This window comes from Dermacentor silvarum, chromosome 8, assembly GCF_013339745.2.
Source record: "Dermacentor silvarum isolate Dsil-2018 chromosome 8, BIME_Dsil_1.4, whole genome shotgun sequence".
Classification (NCBI taxonomy): domain Eukaryota; kingdom Metazoa; phylum Arthropoda; class Arachnida; order Ixodida; family Ixodidae; genus Dermacentor; species Dermacentor silvarum.
Window position 1 is genome coordinate 37,239,484 of NC_051161.1, and position 23,582 is coordinate 37,263,065.

The following is a 23,582-nucleotide window of genomic DNA, read 5'->3' on the forward strand; positions in this document are numbered from 1 at the left end:
CATCTTAATTGGTACAGGCATGTTGAAAATATAACTAAGAAGCTTTCAGAGGTCGCAGGTAGTCTTTTCCATTGTTGACTTTTTCCCACATAGGCAAAAAATGCTGATCTATCATGCTTCATTAACTTCAAAGCACGATTATTGCACTTCAGTTTGGGCAACCATGCCAAAGGGAAACATTATTAAAATATTATATATTGCTGCAAAAGAAAATAGTTAGGCACATCATAAACATTCACTGCTACTTCCCAATGCATAATTCTTGTTTTTTAGCTTGACATAATGAGAATTGATCACATTATCAATCTCATTCTCCATGGATTTTTTTTTCTCAAGTCAAACATTTTATTAATAATATGGCATAGCTGCAAATGAGATCAATATACTTTGTGCTGCTCTTTATGTCATATCCCAGATTTTGAAGTGATTATAGACCACAGCCCTTGCAGCATAATGTTCCAAATAATATAAACATGAAAGTGTAGGTGCTCTTAATTTAAGGGAATCATAAGGCTGTTTCATAAACATTCAGTAATTTTTTCTTGCTCCTATTCATCGTGAGCTGTATTTTTGAAACGTGATATTTATGTAGCTGCGTTTTTGTATTTAATGACTGTTAACTAAGTTCCATTAATATTTATGGAACTGGAATTTTGTTTATTGTTCATTCCTCCAAACTTGCTATAGAAAATGGTAACATGGCTATAAGTACTGTGTAATGGTTGTGTATTTACTCTCCAATGTTGCTAGTATATCGTTGTGCTTATTTTTATGTGTTAACTATATTTTTGGATCATTTGGTTACACTTACCATGCATCTACATGGTACATCCTGTATGTATAAATTTATCTGCCTTTATTTTTCTCTTTCTCTCTCCCTTTTATTTAGTAGTGTATTAAATATTTGCTACATTTCTGTGTCTTCATAAATGTGCCACTCTATGTATGCTGGCTAGAGTTGTCTATTTGCTTCTTTTACTTAAATGCGAGTTTGGCACTGCCTTATGGAGGTTTCTTTCTGTAACAGTCAAGCTGTTACAAAAAGCTTTCTTGAAATAAACTCAAATTTAATGGAATTGAACGTGAATATTTCCTCTGCAAATTTTAGTCTGCACTGCAATCAGGTTTTAAGCTCACATATTTGTTAGAATCATGCAAGCTGCTCATGCGCTAACTCAGTGCATTGCTTTGCAGTTGTCCAAGGCACTGGCAGCAGTCTGCAAAGACGTCTGTTTAAACAAGTTTACTCGTTCTATTGCCCAAGAGCTCTGGGACCTCTGTGAGTGCTCTTGATAATTGTGTCTGTTTCTCTTGCCTTCCTATTTCATTTTTCTCACCCTACCATGTAGCACGAGAAGAAAATACAGCTGATAGGAAACACAAGAATATATAGAAACGGTTGAGTGCTTTTGGTTAAAAACAATAAAAACTGTAGATCTCTGGTGTGCTATTTCGTACGCCACACTCATTTTTTGGAGTTAGCTTTTAAGCAGTAGATGTCAGTAATAAATGGAAATATGACATGCAGAAGAAAGGCATGGACAAGTTGGTGTGCTAAGGAATTATCCAGATTTCAGTTTTCATTATGGGGAAGCCCTGTAGATTTTTTTTTCTTTTTTGCTCCGTTAATGTGCAGTAAGCTTTTGTTTAGTTCATGATACTATGTTCTTGTTAATAAAGTTGCCTAATGTTATAGTATTACATCTAGCTGCTTCTCTGAATAATATTGATGGTAGTTTCAAACTCTACAGCAGTACAGGGTGTTCATGTTTAAGTTTTACGGAATTTTTAGAAATCGCCTGTGGCAGGTAGCATAATTCTTATCATTGAGCTGGGTTATTCGATGAGGCGGACATTAGTAACACAAGAAATTGAAACATACATTCTAATAATGAACAAAATTCACTAATTAACTTCTTAATTAATTACTTTGCAACACATATTGCAATTTACGAATTATAGCCGGTGAGTTTGCAAGACGCATCCACTTGAAATGAATTTCCCGGATGACACCAGTTTAGAGATATGTGCCATCAAACTCACCGTAAAAATGCACTCTTGTTCCACTTACTTTTTTACCAAAATGCTGTTTTATACATTGAAGCACAAAACTAACTGGAATGCCCATGTATTTCGTCCCACACTTTGGAAAATATCTCGAAACTGGTGTCACCCTGAAAATTTATTTCAAGTGGATGCATCTTGCAAACTCACCGGCTACAATTTGTAAATTGCAATATGCGTCGTAAAGTAATTAACTAAGTTCATTAGTCATTTTTTGTTAATTAGTTTAATGTGTGTTTCAATTTCTCGTGCTACTAATGTCCGCCTCGAATAACCCAGCTCAACGATAAGAATTTTGCTACCTGCCACAGGCAATTTTTTAAAATTTTGTAAAACTTAAAAATTAACACCCTGTATATAATGAACTAAGCTCTCAACGTGCACCTTGTCACATGTAGTTCCTTTCTTTCATTACTGTTGTTGTCTTGTGGACTCAAGATGTGGACACCTTTCACCTGTTAATTGTTTTAAGCTACTCAGTTGCCTGAACTTTTGGTTGGGAAAAGCATTATGTGTATTGAAGAACAAATAAGCATGGTTTATCATGTAGCGTCTGTCTGCAATTTTACGTACTTAATTAGAACAAATATTTGATGTTCTATTTGATATTTTGAAGCCAGTTTTTTTTAATGTTTATATTCAATATAGGGAATAGAATTCACTATTTTAGCATGTTTACCATTAGTTTAAAGTTCAACATTGCTCTCCATGTTCATTATATGCAGTACTGTCAATGCTGTTAGCACCAGAAAGCCAGCAGCAGAAAAGGACTACTACGGGCGCTGTCAAAGACGGTGCCCAGCGGGACACAGCCACACCTGTGCTAAGCAGGTGAGACCTTGTCCTGCGAAACGGCAACTTAAGAGTATCAGACTACATATTTTAAGGGATATTTTAAAGTTATGTGTCCATCACACAGAATAATATGTCTGCACAACAGGCATGCTTGCTGAGCATTACTGTCACTTACTGTCACTGTCGTTACTGTCACTGTCATTAGCGTCATTACTGTCACTTACAGCTCATGAGCAACCATGATAGCATTGCATTTGTAATGTGCTAGTGTATTATAACATGAACTGTTTGTTACAATGTGGCTGTGCAGTGCCATCAATTATAATGACTCTGTCTGGCTACTATGGGCATGAAAACATGAAAAAATTTTGTCACTCTAATACCAGTCATTTACCTCATTGGATTGCTCCAAAGACTTGTTTCATGGAAATACAAATTATTAACAGAGGAAGCTGCATTTGATGGCTGAAGATAAATTTTTGTACACAAATTATGATGTTGTATTGTTGCCTGTGTAGCATCACAACTTAACAAAAATGAATAGGAAGAAGAAGAAAAAAAAAACAACAACAGATAGGCACTACACTTGGCAAGCCCCTTGGCTGACAGATGCTTAAGATCCCAGCAACATGCAAAAACAACCGTGGCTTTGCCACTACTGAAGCAGGTGGATTTGATGTACTTCTGCACTTGTACAGTTAAACCCTGATGTAACAAACTTCAATGTAATGAAATTCTCAGTATAACAAAGTATTTAATTTTTATAACGTCTTGTCCACAAAACACCATGTATTTTAAACCTCAATATAACAAAGCCCGTGTATACACGATTTCAATATAACGAAACTTCATTGCCACCACGAAGGAATACCGAGGCAATGAATGGAAACTGCCGCAGACGTAGATGGTCAAATGGTTAAATTACATGCCGTTGCTTGCCCCAACGCACTTCTCAAAACGCACGCCACGTGACAGAGAGCGGCTGCCGAAGTGGAATAGTGTCTTCATCATTAGGGGTGAATTCAGCCTGTCATGGCCTCAGAAATCTAGTGGCTTGGACTGCCTGATTCGTTGGTCATAATTGGCGAGTGTGGTGTCAGTGCAGTGTATCGTGCATTCGTATTGAGGTATTCTGAGCTGCATATTCATCATCTGTGCATACACTGAGCGTGTGTTGCGTCAGTGGCTGATTTGTTGTTTTTTTAATGCCAATTATCCTTGCCTGAGTAGCAGCATAACACTAAACACAAAATCCTCATGGCGTCTATAAAGTCAGTGTAATAAGTGTCATTGTGCGAGTGAGCTGAGAAAGATGGTGGCTTGATATGCACATTTTGTTACCTTTTGCGCAGGGGAGAAGGGAGCACGGTGTAATGAGAGTAATGCTGGGTGGAGGTACTGCTGATACCTGAACGGTCCACTGATAATGCTGTCCTACATGTTGCGGGCAACACTATCAGTTGTGTTGGCGGAGTGAACATATGAGCTTCACAGGCTTTGCTTCATACTGCCTATATGAAGATACTGTCAACATGGCACGAAACCGTTTCTTTGGTCGCTGACTCTCAAATAAAAAAAAAATGCATTTCTTTTTTTTTTTTCTGAGATTAGTTTTTTCTGATTGCCCAATAGTTCGAAAAATCTTATGGCCTGTTTCATGCAAGAAAAACGTCTTGGCGACTGGACTTACTAGCATAAAAGGACTAATTTCAATATAAGAAAGTTCAAATATAACGATTGCAGATTTTACCAACTTCGTTATATAGCAGTTTAACTATACAGGGTGTCTCACTTAATTTGGGCCAAACATTAAAAATATGCAAATTCCACGTAGCTGGACAGAACCAAGGTAATGTTGTTCACCGTCGCTTGGAGATACTCAGATTATTTTTTGCATTCCACCTAATTAGATAATTAGTATTAATTGAATTAGTCAACTTCTCAGTTATTATAATTAAGTGTGCTTAAAAAAATAGTGGTCCAAACCACAAATGCCAACACCGTGTTATGCATGCGTTATGAACAGCACGCGTTATGAACAGGAGATTTTCATGAAACAACGGGGGAAATGTGGCAATATGCACGTCTCTCGGTCGCCATTGCATATGGCCACTCATTAGCATAATTCGTGCGGCTCGTCGCACCCCAAATTACGGCGAAAAGTCTCTGCAATGGTGGGGCAGCGCAATGTCACGCAGCGTCAAATTGACGTTTACAAAACGGCATTTCCCGTGACGCTCCTGATGGCCTATTCCTTCAGCCAATCAGCAAGCCGAGAAGGTGGCTATCTTGGACCACCACCCACATATTCGGGAAATTGCAGATGCATTGTATGGGCTTCTGCACGCTACTGTTCGCTTTCTTTTTAAAGCGCTAAAGTCGCAATATAGCTGCCAAGAACCAGAAAAAAGTTTGACAATAAAACTTGCAGCTCCACAACACGTTTCGTCATCTTGATGAAAACGCAAAATTGCATTTTGCTAAACTTCCGCTACCTGGCACAAATTTCAAAACAAGTGACCTCTCGACAGCCAATCAGAGAGTCAACATGGCGAATAATGGCAGCTGCGCAGCCACCATGCGTGTTGAGAATATAGCCCCAGAAGTCTCTGTAATTGCTATTGCTGTAAAATTCCCAAGCATACAGAATTCAGCCATATTTCTTCGCTGTGGCATGCACCCGTTTAGCATAGTCCACTGTGCAGCTTTGGGGCGGGAGCCCCTACATCACTGCTTCTAAACCTTTATACATTTAATACATGACTTGAACTTCTCACAGGTAATTCAGGAACCCTATTGATAACATTTTATTTTTTAATAGTGCAAAGTCATAATTGAAAAAAAAAAAATACGGGAAAAAAATTTTCAAATAAATTTTGCAGTTTTGCGTGCCAAAGCCAAATTATGATTATGAGTCAAGCTGAGGCCGTAATAGCTAAGCACATATTTGACCTGCCAACATTGCATTTCGGGGGATTTATTTGTCATTAGTAGTGTACATTTATTGAGAGAGGAGATTTATTGTGGCATCAAGGTGTTGAAGTCTCAAAAATCATAAGTCCCATTGAGCATCGATTCTGCTTGTTTTATTCATTTTATTATTTCCTTTCATCTGAGTCACTGAATAGAATGTGGCTTTACGGGCATAGGTTGTGCCAAAGGCCTCATCAGATCTTTGTCTCTCTCATTTTGTGGACAATGTCAGTCACATTGATATGTGACATTTGCAGTGGTTTGGAAAACAATGTCATACGAAACTGAAAACTTTCCTATACTGTATTTACCGGTGTATAAGTGGCGTTTTTTTTTTTCCTGAGTTTTTCGTCAGTGCGTCTTATAAAACAGTGCAACGTATAACCCTGTCAAGCGGGCAAGTTAAGTGCACTTACGGAGGGTGTCATTCAGTTTAAGTGCACTTTGTCAATTCTAAATGTCGCAAACGAAGTGTCAATCGCAGAAGTGTGTACTCCGGTCGAAGTGCGTTCACGGAGTACACACTTCTGCACTTTGCTGGCCGAGTGCGTAGCGTCGCCGCCAGCGGTTTCATTGGTACACAATGTAATGATTAAAAAAAGGACACAAAAGTTGATATTAGTGGTTGAACAGTGTTGCGCACAGATAATAGCCTAAAGCCCGCTTATATTCTTTACTAGCAGGATCAAATGCCGCCGCGTCGCACGCCTCTGTGTCATTCTGGATTGGCCAGGCATTTTTCTTGGCCGGCATTGACTTGCCACACTCTCATAATAAAAGATCATTTCGTTTTTTGTTGAAAAAACATACATTAGGTTTGTTTTTATGAATAATATAGCGTAAGATAAAATCTCTTTTTAGAAGTACGTTTCTTTTTAACCTAAATCTTCACAAAACGCGCTCGTAGTCTGTCACCATTTATTTTTTTACTGCGAGTGCACTCTGTTTTCCCGTTTAGAACCACGTAGCCTCAAGTGTCACTCAAGGTCCTGAAGTGCACTCCCTGTAAGTGCACTTAACTTGCCCACTTGACAGGGTATTATATATGTTTTTTTTTCTTCTTTTTTTTGCACGCCACTGCACAGACTATGCGGTTGCTGTCCAAGTACAAGCGCCCTCTCCCTCCCTCCCGCCCTGCCTTCCCGCTTTCCTCCCTTGTGTGCGATTCGTCTCACTATCGCGCGCTTTCACTTGCATATACAGCATACGATGCGCGGGGACGATGATATCGCCCTTGGACTTATACGGAAAATCACGGCAACCACCACCACAGAAATGCGCCTAGAGTGTCCATATCATTGCCATTGCAATTATATAGGAATGGCACCCATACTCTTGTGTGTGACCTGCGTTCACAGAGTGAAACATCAGTGTATTTTTTTTTAAATTGCTTACCAAATGAACAGGTGCGTCTTATACATTGGTGCGACCTATATTTCTTTTTTCTGATAAACTGCCCTTTTGAGGGAGGTGCGACTTATACAAAGGTGTGACTTATAGACCGGAAAATACAGTACTTCAAGTATCACTAGCAAAATGCTGAGAAAAAGACGAAGTGGCCACCCACATGCTGTGTGTGACTGCGGTTGTGCCAGCTTGTGTGCACAGTAGTGACAGCCGTGCACCACACAAATGCAAAGCAATCAGTTGAGATGTTCAACCAGAATATATGTGAAGTTCGTTAATTCTTTCAGAGATTAGAGGAAACTCTGATTAGTGTCTTATTTGTTGCTGTATAGCCTTCCAGTTATTTCCCTTTAATCATTGCTTTTTAATCTCGAAAACTAACATTGGTTGTTTAGAAAAGCTTAAAATAAAACACATGCTGCATTGGCTTATTGGCTATGGCCTTCTGCTCCTGAGCATGATGCCGTGGGTTTAATTTCCAGCCCTAGCTTCGGCATTTTTGTATTGAGCATAGGGTGCATGTTGAACTTGGGCTGGTCGATAGTAAACCAAAGCCCCCACTACAGCATCTCTTATAGCTTGTGAGTTGTTTTGTGATTTTAAACCTCATAATTTCTAAATACTAGAAGAATACGCCTACTTGCATAAGACTGATTCCATCAGCTAGCACTGTTAGTTGATCCTTGTGGAATGCATTTGTTTTCTAGCTGATGTAGTACAATGTAAAAGTATCATGAAGATAGGAAGGGAGTGATTAATATGTTGTTTGTTATCGTTGAATTTCCTCCCAGTGACAATATCTTTATGGCAATAAATAAAATGGAAATAGCATTTTTCTCACGGTGGCAGACATGTGTAGGCTGGCATACTTAATATTTTTTGGCTTCCTTTTCTTCCCTAGGCATACATTCCATTCTTTTCTGCAGCAACTAAAGGTGAGTCAATTCACCCATGACTTTTGTGAATCTGTGGTGCAGCATGCAAAATAATCGAGAGTACTAACTCTGACGCTGGGGAATGACTTTTTTTTCCCCTAGCTTCTAAACGACATGACAGTGCCTACTGCGTGCTTGCATACAGGGGGCCTTTGTCAAAAGGAACTCTTAATTTGCATTCGAGGTCTTTAACCGACTTTGTTTTATACTTCAATTATTTTTTTAAATTATGAAAACGCATATTCAACATGAGGACTAGTACTACTAGTGCAAGCAGGTGTCCGCGAGTGAGATTTGAACTCGCAGATTTTCAGTAATTGTTGTTTGAATACAGATTAGGCATTCTGTATTATAATGGACCACCCTGTGGCTACTAGCAGACCTTTGTGGTACAAGCCACTCCATAATAGCTTTTGTTCTTATTACTGGGTCTGCTACACCTGTTGCTGCCCTCTCTATAATATGCATGAGAAGATTGTGGCACACTGCAGTTACTTACTTTTCCTTTTTTTTTACTACCATGTATTTCTTGCTCTTGCCATGCCTCCTCCTTGTTTGTGTTTTGTGGGATCACAGGCTAATGCATCCAAAAACTAGCTAGCTGGTGCTATAAATAGACACACACAGCAGTTCACCACTTCATAGCACAAGAAGGGGTGCCCTGGCATGCCGGTCACAAAACTCCAATGTTTATGCACCGTAATTGCAAGTGGCACACTTGTTTACTGGCGTGGTCAAAGGTGAAGGCAGTGCCCTTTTTCACAACTATGTATACGTTTCAGTTTAGTACATAAAAAAAAAAAAAAATCATAGATTCACTGCAGCAGAGTGAAACTGATTTGGAAAGCCCATTTCCCGGGCTAAAAACTAGAAGGTTTTCCATGTCTGAAAACAGTTTCAACTTGCAGAAATTGGAAATTGAATTGTCAATATTTTGTGATTGATTTGAATAGCTGTGCTAACAAATGGCTTGAGGTCACACTATCAGTATTATTAATCTAGTGTGAATTGGAATTCGCAACCTCAGCTTCTGGAATGATCACACAAAACGCAGGAAATTAGTTCAGGACGTTTGAGAGCTGGCGAGAAATTTAACAAATGAAAGAAAGGTGAAGTGTGTACAGGCTTCCACACAGGTCCCTCTGGAGCTGCCTAGTGCTGGAATCTCTGGCTCATGAACTTGGACATATTGAAATGCAAAACATTCACAAAGTCTGCGGGTTGCTTACCACTACATCGAACATTCTCTCTTGCGAACTTCCAGGTGTATACATGTATGCTATCAATTTGCTCTCTGTTGGCATCTTCCTTTGCGTATCTGTTGACTGTGGTGCTTCTGCACTGTTGTTCTTTGCATTCATTGTAACTGAACAGGCACGGCAACCAGGTCATTTACAAGTGGAAGACCCTTTATTTGCTGCTTGCAAGTTTTGTTGAATAATAAGGTTTTTGCTGGGAAGGAGCTTGGTTTAAAGCAATCACCATAGGTAGGGGCTTACCTCTATAGCACACATGCACACAGTTGTGCAGGTTACAGTATCAATTTATTATAGGGAAGGGATAGGCTGTGTGTGTGTTGGCATGTTGAATTCCTAACTGCGTTTTTCTTTTCTTGTTTCAAAACAAGGACAACTTGGCTTTGACAATACTGTTGTCATGCCTTGCCAGGATATATAATATCTTAAGGGTAAGTCTTTTCCTTCCTTCTGGCATGCACTACTATCACATTGGATTTCAATAAAACGTAAACTGGACATAGTTTTTCCTAGTTTATACATTTGTGGCAGATAACAGTGACCCCCTTAATTATGAACACACCTTGACTCGGAAGCTACTTGTTCGCTCTTCACTCTGCTGAGCTGAGGGCAGCACCACCTCTTGATGTAGCCTCTGCACTTCATTAATGCTCCTAGGCAATTCCTGCATTAAGGAGCTCCTTCAGAAACAGCCTTTCAACTCCAGTGCCTTTGAGTTGGTGCTGAAAGTGCCTGGTTATGAAGTGTTAGCGCAGCAATCATTAAGGAATACTCATAAAGCAGAGTGACCTCCTACAACTTCCCTCCACTTTGTCAGATTGAGGAAGACCTTCCAATCACTGCACATTTATGAACATGGGGTGGGGGGGATATGCCGTTTGGAGACTGTGTTGTACAGGGTATGTTCTTTTTTCTTTTCTTTTTTTCTCTTTCTTGTACCAAGGTTTTACTGTAGTTTGTTCCTGTTTGCTACACTATTACAGTCAAACCTCGGTATAATTAAATATTGACTATAACGAAGTAAATGTAAAATTTGTTTGCTCATGCTTTATTTCAATCAAGTATCCTTCTGCTATAATGAAATCGAAAATGCGAGACCAAACACGGTATCGGTTATAACGAAGGAATTTTTTTTTTGCACGTGCCTGAAAATATATAGTCTGGCAGTAAAAATGTCAAATACAGTTGCCAAACAATTTTTCAGATGCCTGATTTTTTGAACCTGCACAATCCTGTGGCACCGCCATCTACTCCTAGTATCAATATATAACAGCAATAACCACAATTTTGGATGCCGCACTGTGTTTCAGGCATGAACTGTGCGTGCGAAGCCACAAGCGTGGTTGGCCATGAATGAAGTTGCCACCATGTTGACTGGCACAAAATCGCGACTTTGGTTTCCAACTCCCGACGAAGCAGCACTGGTTATGCAGTGTGGCTGGCGGGGGGGCCGTTGACAAGCCATTGCAGGAAGCTTGTTGCCACCATGTTCGCACTCGTAGACCTTATCAGCGATTGAGTGTGAGGTCGGGTGCACTGGCTAGACTGGCGGCCATAGTAGTGGAGGACGGATTCATGTGCGGTCTCCTCCATGTTTGTAATGTCTGTCAGCAGCATACACGTATTGGCCAGTGGCTTAACTTGGTTGAACCACAGTCGCCAAGCCAATGTGCCAATCCCGCGCAATAACACCGAACACACATTCGCGGCAGTGCAGAGCATGTGTATGTACACTCTAATTTCGTTATAACAAAATGGGATATAACAAAGTAAATTAGATTCCTCTTAAAATCGCCATAGAGATCCACGTATTTAAAACCTTGTTTTAACAAAGTAAAATTGTCCTGCTAATGGATACAACTAACGAGATTTGTCTCCTGAAACCTCCAAAAAATGCTTAACCTTGCACTCGGCCGCATAACGCTTGAAACAGCGAAGCTGGACGATCATAGCCCAGCATTTTCTGGAAGTGCACACGAACTTTTCATTTTATTACTTATGATGATGATAATTTCTTTTCATGCGTCTCGGACTTACGGCCGTCACTGCGTGTTGCATAACGCAGCATGCAACACCGACACCGCGTTCCAGTGCCGACAACGCATTCCAGCAGACTGGCTCCATGAATGCGTCTCTCTCTCTCTCTTTCATAGTGCGCAAAACCTCTTCACCTCACAGAGCACGAGCATGCGCACGCGCCAGCTGTGAACGAAGACGACAGCGCACAAACGCAATGATAGGGTTCGCATAAATGCATGTTCTGCAAGCGTGGCTATATAGCATAGTGGTTACGACACTCGGCTTGGGACGGGGGGTACACGGGTTCGAATCCCGCCTCGGCAAGAAAGTTTATTTTCTTTTATTTCTTCACAGTTGCTTGATACGCACCACGAACCACAAATTACGGCTGGCTTAAACAGCTTCGCTGTTAAAAAATACCCTGCCGTTGGGCGCCGAGTACATCGCTTTTCACGGTGTTTGGCACTCGTTCGCCGCGGCAGTTCAAAACTTGTCCCCATGTCAAATACGTCGTAGAGCAATACTGGTCTTCCTCATTGCCTGCGCATAGCTACACACCTGCCCACAAGTAGCAGCTCACTATCATACTTCTCCACTGACCTCTCTCTTGCGCGTGCCTGGCTGCGCAAGCCGCGCCACGCTGCACAGTTACATGCGGCATTGTGAAAGATTAGTACATTCACTTTTGCGCAACGCGCTGCACAGGCAAGTGCAGCTGGCTGTGGTCTCCTTGATCTCCTTGGCGCAATCTCAGTGGTCATGTGTAAGCCAGTGCGAGCCGCGCTATGCTGCGCGGCTATGCGTGACAGTGCGAAAGATTAGTGCATTCGCTTCTCTCTTTCTCCATGGCACACCGCACAGGCAGCCGCTCCTGGGCCTGGCCTCGGGGAACTCCCCTGCACAATCTCAGGGGTCATGCCCAGGCCATGCATTCACCTCTCCCTGCGGCGCACTGCATAGGCTGGCAGCTGGGCGTGGCCTTCACAATCGCATTGGCATCAGTGCAATCTCGGAGGCTGTGAGCCAGCCGAGCCAAGCCGGCGTGGCACAGTTCACTTGTCTCCTCGATCACCCAGTGGAGCACTGTGTTGCGTGCCTCGTACTGATCGACCACGATGAGCCAAGTGGAAAGCGGACACGAAAGACCATCACAATGAAACAGAAGTTGTAAAGAAATTGCGGAACTTTCGTCGCACTTGGTTGTCATGCAGCACGATGAGAGGAGGATGCAAGAAAAGCAGTCGAACTCATGATGAAAACCAACTACATTTATGAGAACTACAAAAACCAAAATACATTTATGAAAACCACAAAAACCAAACTACAACTGCACAGAACGTTAAGGCATATGTCATGACACACATAACTAGGCTAGAAGTACTAAGGTTGTCATAAGTCTGAGAAACAAACAGTTCAAGACAGCTCACGGTACAGTGGACAGGAGACGAGAGGTTGCCAAAGTGAGGGGCGATGACGTCACGACATAGAACATGCCTCGATGTTGGGCGGTGAGGAGAAGTTGGCCCTTGACAAACTGGGGACGACCACTCGGCAGTCAGCCTGCATCCGAGCCGCAGTGCACGTTGCAGGAATGGTCAGCGTGCCCAGCAGACAGCATGTATGTGAGCCGCAGTGCTTGGCGCATATGTGGTCATTAGCCAAGCCACAAATGGTGCTCCACTGAACAGCTGACCGAGGAGACGCCGTGCCCGCAATCCGCAATGCTCGCAGCAAGGGGTTGCACAGCAGTCCAGGCCATGCTCCGAGCTGCAGTGCTCATGCTGGCGAATGCCTTGGCCAAGGGCAATGGTCGGGCAGCTCCATTGAAGGCCACGTTCCCTGGAGCCTTTATCGCCGGCGTCCGACACTTTGGCCTGCTGTCTTTCGTCTCCCGGTGACTAGGCGCGTGTCTAGGCTTTCGGAACATGCTTGCCACACATGGCCCGCATGGCACCCCTTCGGAATAACGCAGGGCCATCGCTGCTTTGGTGAGATTACATACATGCGGAGTCCAATCGCGAAAGAACCCATGCACACTTAGTCGGCGGCCGCATCGTTTTCTTTCACTCATTACAGAAGGTATCTAAAAGCTATCTAAAGAACGGAAGCTATTGAACATAAGCTATCTAAAGGCTGTCGCGTCAGGTGCTAAGTTGTGTATTGCATACGCCGAAGATTCTTTTGTTGTTTTATTCAAATTTCATCGCATGCTTGGCCGTGTAGCTGTTCCGTGGGCCGCAAAAATGTCATCTTATTTCCATGTTTACAGTGGTGCACCCCATTGGCCATATATTGCAGTAAATGGCAACAATGGATATAATGAAGTAACGGATGTAACAAAGTATTTTCGACTCCCTCTTCAACTATGTTATAATGAGGTTCGAGCGTAATTCATTGTTGTTCACATGCCTCATATTGGCATGGTAAGATGTCGACAGTTCATCAAAATCGGCAGGAAACCCTTTGCTGGCCCATCGGAGGTACCTTGCTTGTGTTTGTTTCGCATATACCTGATCTAAATTTTTTGGACAATACCTGCTTGTGTACTTAAAACGAATATTGGATTTAACAACGGTATTTTCTTGTCCGATGGGACTTCATTATAATGAGGCACAACTGCATTGTCTCAATTGTCTCATCTGTTTACTTATATTTTCGTGCTATGCACACAAACATGCATTCTCTTCTGGCCCTAATTTTTAGTATTAACATTTTTCTTATTGGCAGCTAAAAGCAGAATAATTATTCATTATTATACAGTATGTATTTCCACATGCTGTTGGTGGCACTTAAGCAGGCAGCAAAAAAAAATAAAAAATGATGAGGCCTGAAAAACAAAGTTATTGAATTGGGCAAGCTTATACTAATCTGAGCTACAACTCAAACAACTTGATGGTGCTGATAAGAGAGCGCACTGTTCACAGTTGTTAGCCGAAGGACGTCACTAACAGTTATCCACCTATCTGCAGGACATTGTTGCAATTTGTGGATCAACCAGTGGGTTTTGCGGCATTTTGACATTGTGCTCTGTGTATTGTGCACATATAGTAATGGTGGGCCCTCTGCTGCAGACAATGTGGCACTCATGATGTAATCGCAATCTGATGCTGCAAAAGTGTTTTGCTCAAGAACTGATACTAAATATTGATAGCTGGCAAAAAGCAAATCATAACACTGATAGTGCTGTAAAAGTACAAAAACAATGTGCACATAGCACATTGTACTTTTAAATATGGCTTTTGTTTCTGTAAAACCTGATTTTTTTGTTTCATTTATACCTGTTCTATCAATTTTTTTTTCATCACAGTACATGCTTAACCCCACAAAGCTCAAGCTCCTTTCCACACCACAGAAAATTAAAACAACTTGTTCACCTTTATTTGTGGCCATGTAGAGTACATTCCTACAAAAAGAAAAAGAGAGAGAGAGAAAAAAAAAAGACAATTCGAGTTGTAAATTTTAATATAGTAATTAGTTTGCCGAGCTATAGAGAACTCGGGGAAAACTTCAGTTGAGTATGACAAAAAGCTACTATGGGTTTTGCATTAGGTTTCGTGCTCTTTAATAAGCATTTTGAGGTACCATACTCAGCGTGTCAAAATGATACATTGGACGTTCTGGGGTTAAACAACAGTGAAGGGTAAACTGAAGCAGCACAGTACTAGTAGTACCTTTAAGCCTCCAAGTGATTGTATCAGATAACAAGTTGTATCAGATAACAAGTTGGACCAAGCGTCGCGCGATTCAAGCTTCCAACCCAAACCTCACTATCAACAAGTTGTTTTACAGGAGGACAGTGGGTCTGAGGTGTGCCTGGAGTACCCACAGTTGTGGCCGACAGTGATTAGCAGGTGAGCCTTTTGTGGTCACGATCAGCAAAGTCGAAGCAAAGTCGAAAGCTTCAATATGATGTTGGTGACAAATTTACTACAAGTTTGCTTAGAACTGAAATGTGTAGATGCTTCATATAAAAGGTGCAGCTGCTCTCAAAGCTTATTTGCATGCCATAGATATAGCTTTCAATCACCATAGCTTACTCTGCTAAAATGGAAAATCTATGACAGCATGAATATAGCTTTCCTGCCTTGTTGATTGTTGCTTGCAGCAGTGCTGAGAGATGCTAGTGCATAGGAACTTCATTGCTGGAGAGTCAAGCTGTTATACTCAGGGACGACTCTTCTTGACTATGAAGCAAAAGCTACGGGGGCAGAGCTTCCGCACATGTATTCATTTGTACACAGTGAAGTCCGGGCGAATTCGGGACCGCTTTCGGTTTTGATTTCTTCGACCTTGCAGATCTCCTTTACTTTAGTGAAAGCAAAAACAATTAAGTCTGCGTGAATTTCTGAAGCTAATCGATGTTTATACACAACCGATATGTATTGAGTTTTGAAGAGCGAGCAATGGCAGCCTGTGTTTCCTCGGAATTAGGAATAAGGTGCATAACCGTGTTGGTACATAACGGTAATAACGCGTCGGTACTTCCAGCACAGCATAAGTCAGCTCACTCACTGATTTGTACATATTGACGGTGATTTCCAGATGCGTTCGCTCAGTTTCCACGTAGACACTGCAAATACTTGTTTCACGTGGTTCAACATTCTTTTGTTGCTGAAGTTGTTCATCAGTCTCTCAGGGGAGCTGACAGGCGGGACAGCAAGTGGCAAATACACGCCAAAAGATGCAGGCGCCATTTTGCCATTGCGGAATGCGTAAAACATGCGACAGTCTTGCATGTGGGGTAATTTGAAAGCGTATACTAAAAATACAATCAAATATCAGTAGCTGACTGGAGAATGTTAGTATCGTTTAAAATATGTGCTGTAAAAAAAAAAACAATATTGTGATCTATTTTGCACGTAAGAAAACATGAACAATACTGCGGGACTACTTGTATCTGCGGTGCAAGAGGCGCATTTCGGTGGCATAGCCTTCGCTTCATAGCCAAGAAAAGTTCTCCACAAGTATAGGGTTCCAAGCTTTCGATATAAAAGTAGCATTTCACACAAGATAAGCGTGACTATTCTTTAAACATACAGTCTTGTACATAGAGTTATGTGCATGAACAGAGAAAAGATGTTGCAAAGCATTTCACTTGTCATTTTTTTAAACTCGCTTACGGCTCTCTTTTGACTGCTTATGATCTACAGATTTTGTTAATTATTAAGAATGCTTTCTCTTTGGTGAACGCAGCCCATCAAACTATTGTCGGTCAACAGCGACTGATGTGTTTCATGCCACACTACAACATTGCCTGGCTACAAACAACTCCCATGCTGGATGGGTTAAAGTTTTGGCAGACTTCTCCTATGGTATGTTCAATGGCCACTAATGACACAGCCTTCTAGTTGTACTTCAAAGGCACAAAAAATTACGCAGCTAAGGCACAAGGCAAACCACATATCGCAAATTCTGGTGTAATACCTAATTGGTGCTATGAACATGCTGCCTTTTTCAATTCATATTTTATCACCTGCTCAAAGCATTCACACTGTCAGAACCAGTGTTAATGTCTTGCTTCCCATTTAGGGGCAAGCTGTGACAATCCAAATGTAGTTCCTGAAATGTATGGCAGCTGCTACATGGAAGTCTTCCCTGATGTTGCTTTTACCAGAAAAATGAACTAAATGTGCTTTTTGTCATCGCAAATAATTCTTGGCCGGTGAATGAGAGAGGGTGTTCTTATGCCCATGTGTGCAATAAGATATTCAGTTTATTTAGCTGCGAAGTTGATATTTTTCACTTGTTAATCCAGATATAGTATAAATTTGCTGCATTTTTGGTTTGTTTGTTTGTTTATGTGTGTGTGTGTGTATAAAATGTGTTTGCCGCTTATTGCACATTCAAAACTAGCAGATGTATGTGAAGCATGGTGCCGTAAAAAAGTTAATATAAAAGTTATATTTTGGCGTGTAGCACTGCACAACCTTTGCCTTTCAAAGATTTGTCTTCAATGTGCAGCAGTGTTTTGTTTATAGGCAACTTTGGCAGGGAAAGGTTCTTGAGGAGTCCCAAATTTTATGAAAACTCGTCAAATTGACTGATTTTATTGTCAAAGCTACTGTTGATAAGTTTATTGAACTTGTTTCTTTGGACTGTCCTCGAGCTCTAGAGCTGTACTGTACAGTAAACATTTATTCCACTAGTACATAGAAGGTGTTTTCTAAAAAGCATGACAAACATAACAAAATGTCTGATACGGTCCACGTACGACCCAATTTGTGAACTGAGCCCGTGCAAATAGAAATACGACACAATGTGCATTGCATAGGTCCATTTGTTGGCATTCCATTTCTGTCATCTCATTTTGATTCGTATTTTAAGTGAGATGCGAGTTTTTGAAGTTGGCCTCTATGCCACGCTCAACATACTACCACTTTACTGCAGAGCACAACGGACGTTGCTGCAGAGCACAAGGACGTTGGTGCCCGAAGCATGGGGTTGTAACTCCCTAGCACAGGATTACTCCCAAGCTCAGTGCAACTTTGCAATTGTTAGTTCAAATTTTTATTTCTCACATGAAACAAATGTTGTTTTTTAAAGAGAGAGAGAGAGAGAAATGAGAAGGGAAAGGTAAGGAAGTTAACCAAGGACGTGCCCGGTTGGCTACCCTACGCTTGGGGAGAGGGAAGGGGGAAGAATAGATAAGGAGTGAGAATATAGAAAATAATAAAGAGTCAGTCATTCACACAGTCAGTCGCAGAGGAATGTCCACTGTCACAAGCGTTCATATAGTCCAGTCTCCTTCAAGAAGTGAAGAAGAGCTTTTGTGGCCTTTCGCATGCAAGAATGCGTAGGCCATGGTCCCAGAATCCTTTCCTCTGACAGCACTCTGCTATCTAACATGCTGAGTTGAGCTTGCAGAATCCGTCGTTGAGCGTCAAACGCTGGCCAACTTTCTAGATAAGTTGCTAGCAAATCATGCTAGAAAATGCTCTATATTGCATAATTTCACTTCGGCCACTTCACTGCATAATTGATACTGCAAACCCTTCCAACTTTGTCAGAATTTTGACAAAACGCTTGTTTTATTTTTTCTCTAAATAGTTTGGTCAGCTAGGATACACAGCTACAAAGCGTGTGGTGTTACTTTATTCCTTATAAAAGAAAATATATATTTTTTTAGAAGTTATGGTTGGCTGCATCTTGTAATTTTTCTCCTTGCTAAAAACAATGTAAATTGAAATACTGATGTAGTATAATAGTTATGAAAGATTAGTGGCTTCAGATCACAGTGGCTTCTCATTGAATTCATAATAAGTTTAGCATTTCTGGGTCAGAATAATAACTTTATAGAAATCATTCTGTATGACTTGCAAAGCTTAAAGTTCATATCGCATTAAAAAATTTTCAGAAAAAATCTCAAGATAGTGCTCACATTGAACTAAGCAACCATGATTTTTTTTTTTTTTCAAAAGAATTGAAAATGGCGTAATGAAAGATTTGGTACATCTGTGTGTGTGCGTGTGCGTGCATGCATGCGGCTAAGCAGATAAAAGGAAATCTTGCCAGAGAAAATCTTGTCTCATGTATGAGCTTCATACCACATATTTCTGTAACCATGTTTAGGAGTATGGTTCTTCAAGTGCTGGTGTATGGCCCTATGTTGAAATAATTGCAGCCTGTAATTAAGGCCAGGTGTCTGTCATTGCACTTGTACCTGTTGGAGGGTCTTTTTCTTTGTGTTTCTTGTTAAACTCGCGCTATATGGCTCATTTTTGTTCTTTCTGCTTGTAACAGCTCAAGGCCACCATTCAGCAGCACTAAAGCAGTATCTGACTGCCCTGCTCATGAGTACTGACTACTTCACTCAGCCCCCGCCAAGGTCCCTTGCTGATGATGTCATGTACAAGAAGATGGCTCACTGCTGTAGCAAGTTGCAGTGTCACACACAGGTTGGCCAGCACACTGTTTACTCCCTTCATATTTGCTTCGACCTTAGCACCATAAAACATAAAAAAACATTTTTATTCACTAGCTTGTTAAATAGCATGTGGTGAAATACTCAGTGAAAGTTTGTTTTAGTGAACCTGCTCATAGTGAACTAAAAGTTATAGTGAAGAAAAATGCGCGTCCTGAATACACTCCCACAGGCATCCACAGTTTCTCATTGATATTATAAAGAGAGGTACAGTGAAGAAATGTATATACAAAATAAAATAATACATTTATTTACTATAATATAATAGTACTAGTTATGCCAGGAAGAAAACGAAAAAAAAAAAAAAAAAAACACGCTTAACCTTGCACTCGGCCGCGCAACGCTTGAAACAGCAAAGCTGGGTGATCGTAGCCCAGCATTTCTACGCATGATGATGATAATTTCTCTTTGCGCGTCTCGGAATTACGGTCGTCACTGCGCGTTGCATAGCGCAGCTTGCCTAGAAATTAAAAACAAAAGTGTAGAAAGATAAGAATATTCGTCCTGATCAAAACTACACGAAGTATGGCTCATAGTTTTATGGGTGCCGTGCGCGTGCAGTCAAATATTAACAGATCTCACTCGATGACCACAATCTCGCTGCTGCAACGCGAGCGAATGTTTCGCTCCTTGTCTCGGAAACTTGGGATTACGCTACTGCCAACACAAGACACACGGGAACCCACTGCGCACCAAGGCACAAACCGTTTCGGCTCGGCGTTTGCACTTGCCACAGAGAGATCTTGAAAATACGGCCCGTGGCCCACGCACGGTCATGCAAGAGGAGGAGAAGGCAGATGGGCGCGCGTTTCTGTCCACTGCTCTAGCGCGTGCTTGATCACGTTACCGCATGTTCGCTCCCACGTCATCACCCTTGCTCAGAAGGAATCGTGAGCTCTTGTGTTTCCCGGAGCGCTGCGAGCTGCCGTGTGCCCCATCTATTCTAGCTTGTTTACTAATGCGACAAATGGCGCAGTGGCGTTTTCCGCCTACCACGTCTTGGCGCGCGCGCGCGCTTTGACGGCGTTTTTGCCGCTCAAACTTTTCATGCAGAAGGACACTTGAAATAACTTTGGCCTCGGCCAACATTTTTGTAGTTCTTTGCTAGATTTACTAGACATAAAGGCGGGAAGTACATGCTTGAAATGGGCAAAAACTTTGCTAAAGCAAAATTGTGTCACGAAATTACATTGTTAAATAGCGAAAAAATAATACACTGCTTTCAATGGAACTAAGATCGGGAAATGAAAATGGTTTGTTACATCGCGAATTTCGTTAAATTAAAGCATCGTTAAATTAAAGCGTCGGCAGCAATGCACTCGACAACATGCAGTCCCTGTTGCTTCTTCGTGCTTCTAAGATAACATCCTTGTAACACAAAAAGCATTTCACGTGTTTGTTAGTAAAAGCATCGCAACATGTTGCTACTAGCGTTGTTACTGCCGTCCACGTTTACCCCAACCCAGTATTTCCGTAACAAGTGGACAAGCTAAAGCTCTCTATTGAGAGCATTAACCTCATTAGGAGAGCTAGAAATTCACTAAAAAGTCAGCAGTTTGACTTTTCCTAAACAAAGATGTCTAAACCATTTGTTAATGATTGTGCCAATACCATGAATATATACCAACTAGCTCAGCTATCCACCCTTCTGCATGTGTAAAACAATTTATTCAGTCCACTCCACACCAGTGCATTTCTTACATGCAAATGGTAATGTGCACATTTCACAAGCAGGCTTCTCGAATGACTGAAGTGCTGCCTATAAGATGGCCAGTCTTGCCCTTTAAGAAGGGAGCAAGTTGGTTTCATGCACTCAAAGCAAGAATGGGAAAGTAGCACATGTGAATGCATCCCCTGCTTTGTATCTACTTTGAGTGCAAATGCTGCCATTGAAAAGAAAACGTTGTGGGGTTTACCATCCGAAAACTGCACAGCATGTTATGAGGGACACCGTAGTGAAGGGCTCTGGATTAATTTTGACCTCCTGGGATTATTCAACGTGCACCTAAATCTAAGTACACAAGTGTTTTTGCATTTCACCTCTATTAAGTGCGGTCATCACGACTGGGAATTGAACCTGCAGCCTCGAGCTCAGCAGAATATAATGTCATACCACTATTCAGCCCACTCAGTCCTAGGGAGGCCGACCACCTGGAAATGGCGAGCTATATGGCCTTCTGCTACAGAATGGTTTGGGTGTACACCTGGTTTCTTATTTTATGGCCACCATGAGTGAGACAGTTATGGTACAGCGGGGAGATTCCCACCTTTAGAACCCATTTCCAGAGTCCCCATTACAGCGTGCCTCATACTCCTATCATGGTATTGGCACATATTACCCCTTAATTTAATTATTTTTATTTGACTTTAAGATACCACTTTGCTCCTTTAAAATGCCATCAGTGATTCCCCCTGAATACACAGCATCCCAGCTGTTTTATCAATGTTAGCAGTGATCAAGTGCTATTAATATCTCGTGTTCTAAAAGAATGAAAATAATGCATCATTGTCGTGGACGGCAGGAGTATTTTAATGTCTTGAGTGCTTATTGATTACGGCTCTAATGAAGTTTTCAAAAATTTAGTGTAGGTAGCATGGCTTCAAAATTTCAGTGTTTCTGCGGGTCTGTCTAGTAACATACACTGGTTCGCTGCAGGCTGCGCTGCTCTGCCAGTTGATGGAAGAGCCAGACTATGGTGCAGCATTCAAGTCCCTGAACGAGCGCCAGTGCCAGGACAGCTGTGACTCGCTCTATGAGCACGTGTTTGATGTAACACTGCTCGAGTTCCTGGTGCACCTGCACACACGGCGTGGCGAGTTAGAATCCCGCCAGAAGGCACTACACTGCATGGGCTTGCTTGAGCTCAATGCCAGCAACAATGAAGAGATTCAGCGAGAAGCTGCCAATGTGCGCCGTGGAAACTTTCTGCGAGTCATGGCTCGCCAGTACCTCTAGGCATATCTGTATTGTGTAGCATCTGTATTGTAAATAAAGTTGACTTTTCTTAATTCGACCTTGACAGGACTGCCGACATTGATTGAGCTATTCAGTGAGTCAAATTAAAGAGGCAAAAATAACACCCTAACACACCGCTGCTTCATTAAAGGGGTCCTGAACCACCCCTTGGGCCTAGTAAAAAAACACAGTCCACGGATAGCATACGCTGCTGTGAACATTTCAGCCAAATTTTGCACTCATGCGCGGCGCATGGAGCTTGTAAGCAGAATGTGAAATTACCTTTTTCACATACATCCTTTTTTCAACAGAAGCCTTCTCACTCTTTACAGGCTGCCATATTTTGTCATATAGCAGATTTCCATACATGGCTTCTATTGGCTAATAGCTGACATCAATCAAGAAGGGTGTTTGGATCAGTGCGCTTCTTCTTACTGTGTATATTTATTGATTCAATTTAATAAACAGGCTGAAGTAAGTGAAAATATGTGTTTCGGCGTTTCAAATTTCGATAGAAATTACGTACTTGCAAAAGTACAACTATCGTACTATCACCTGACTATTGTCTGCTAACGCTCGGCTGCACCCGCCCGCCTAGGAATGAAACGTTGGCCAGACTGCTTATCAGTGTCGTAGCCGTCGGGTCTCGCTAATTTCGTTGCGTTTTGAACACTTGACTAGACTTGAGCCATGCAAAACTTAAAAGGACACTAAAGGCAAATACTGAGTCAATGTGGATTGTTAAAATACCATTCAGAAACTTCGCAGTGGTTGTTTCGTGCCAAGACAAGACTTAGTTTAAAAGAAAATTGCGTCTGAAGGGTCCGCATACCTTTAGCGCAACTCAAATCACTCGCCCACAATTGGGGAGTGGTGATGTTGAATGCGCCATCACCATCCTTTACTGCTGTCGGTGACTAAAATTGCACACTACAGAGAGCGCTACGATTTCTTGTGCAAAACATGCTCACGGCCATGGAGAAGCCAAGGCAGAGCGCTGGATTCGTCGCTTCAGCTGCTCTTAGTCGAGTGGCGTGGACCGTTCGGACATTTCGCGACATCACATGTGCGGAGTGCGGCATCCATGGCTTACTCGATGTGCACGCTGTCAGTGCACTCGCACGAGCGAACATATAAAGATGAAGTTTGTTCGATCCCTCGCAAATTGTGTGATTGTCGTAGAGATAAGTGCGAAAGGAAATGTGCTACTCATGTCATTCGGTGCAAGAATACACTGTAGCACAGCAAAGGGATGA

The 23,582-nt window shown here is 41.7% G+C and overlaps 1 protein-coding gene across 1 annotated transcript in view; it reads left to right on the forward strand.

Moving 5' to 3' along the window:
- LOC119461028 (integrator complex subunit 8-like) overlaps positions 1 to 22,393 on the forward strand; it is a 62,439-nt gene extending 40,046 nt beyond the window's left edge. The window contains exons 17-24 of the mRNA XM_037722205.2: positions 1,195 to 1,279; positions 2,790 to 2,895; positions 8,141 to 8,174; positions 9,802 to 9,861; positions 15,239 to 15,300; positions 16,643 to 16,761; positions 19,190 to 19,344; positions 22,027 to 22,393. Of these exons, the coding sequence (XP_037578133.1) occupies positions 1,195 to 1,279; positions 2,790 to 2,895; positions 8,141 to 8,174; positions 9,802 to 9,861; positions 15,239 to 15,300; positions 16,643 to 16,761; positions 19,190 to 19,344; positions 22,027 to 22,326 (921 nt within the window). The 3' untranslated portion in view covers positions 22,327 to 22,393. The remainder of the gene's footprint in view (positions 1 to 1,194; positions 1,280 to 2,789; positions 2,896 to 8,140; positions 8,175 to 9,801; positions 9,862 to 15,238; positions 15,301 to 16,642; positions 16,762 to 19,189; positions 19,345 to 22,026) is intronic.
- Positions 22,394 to 23,582: the final 1,189 nt, after the last annotated feature.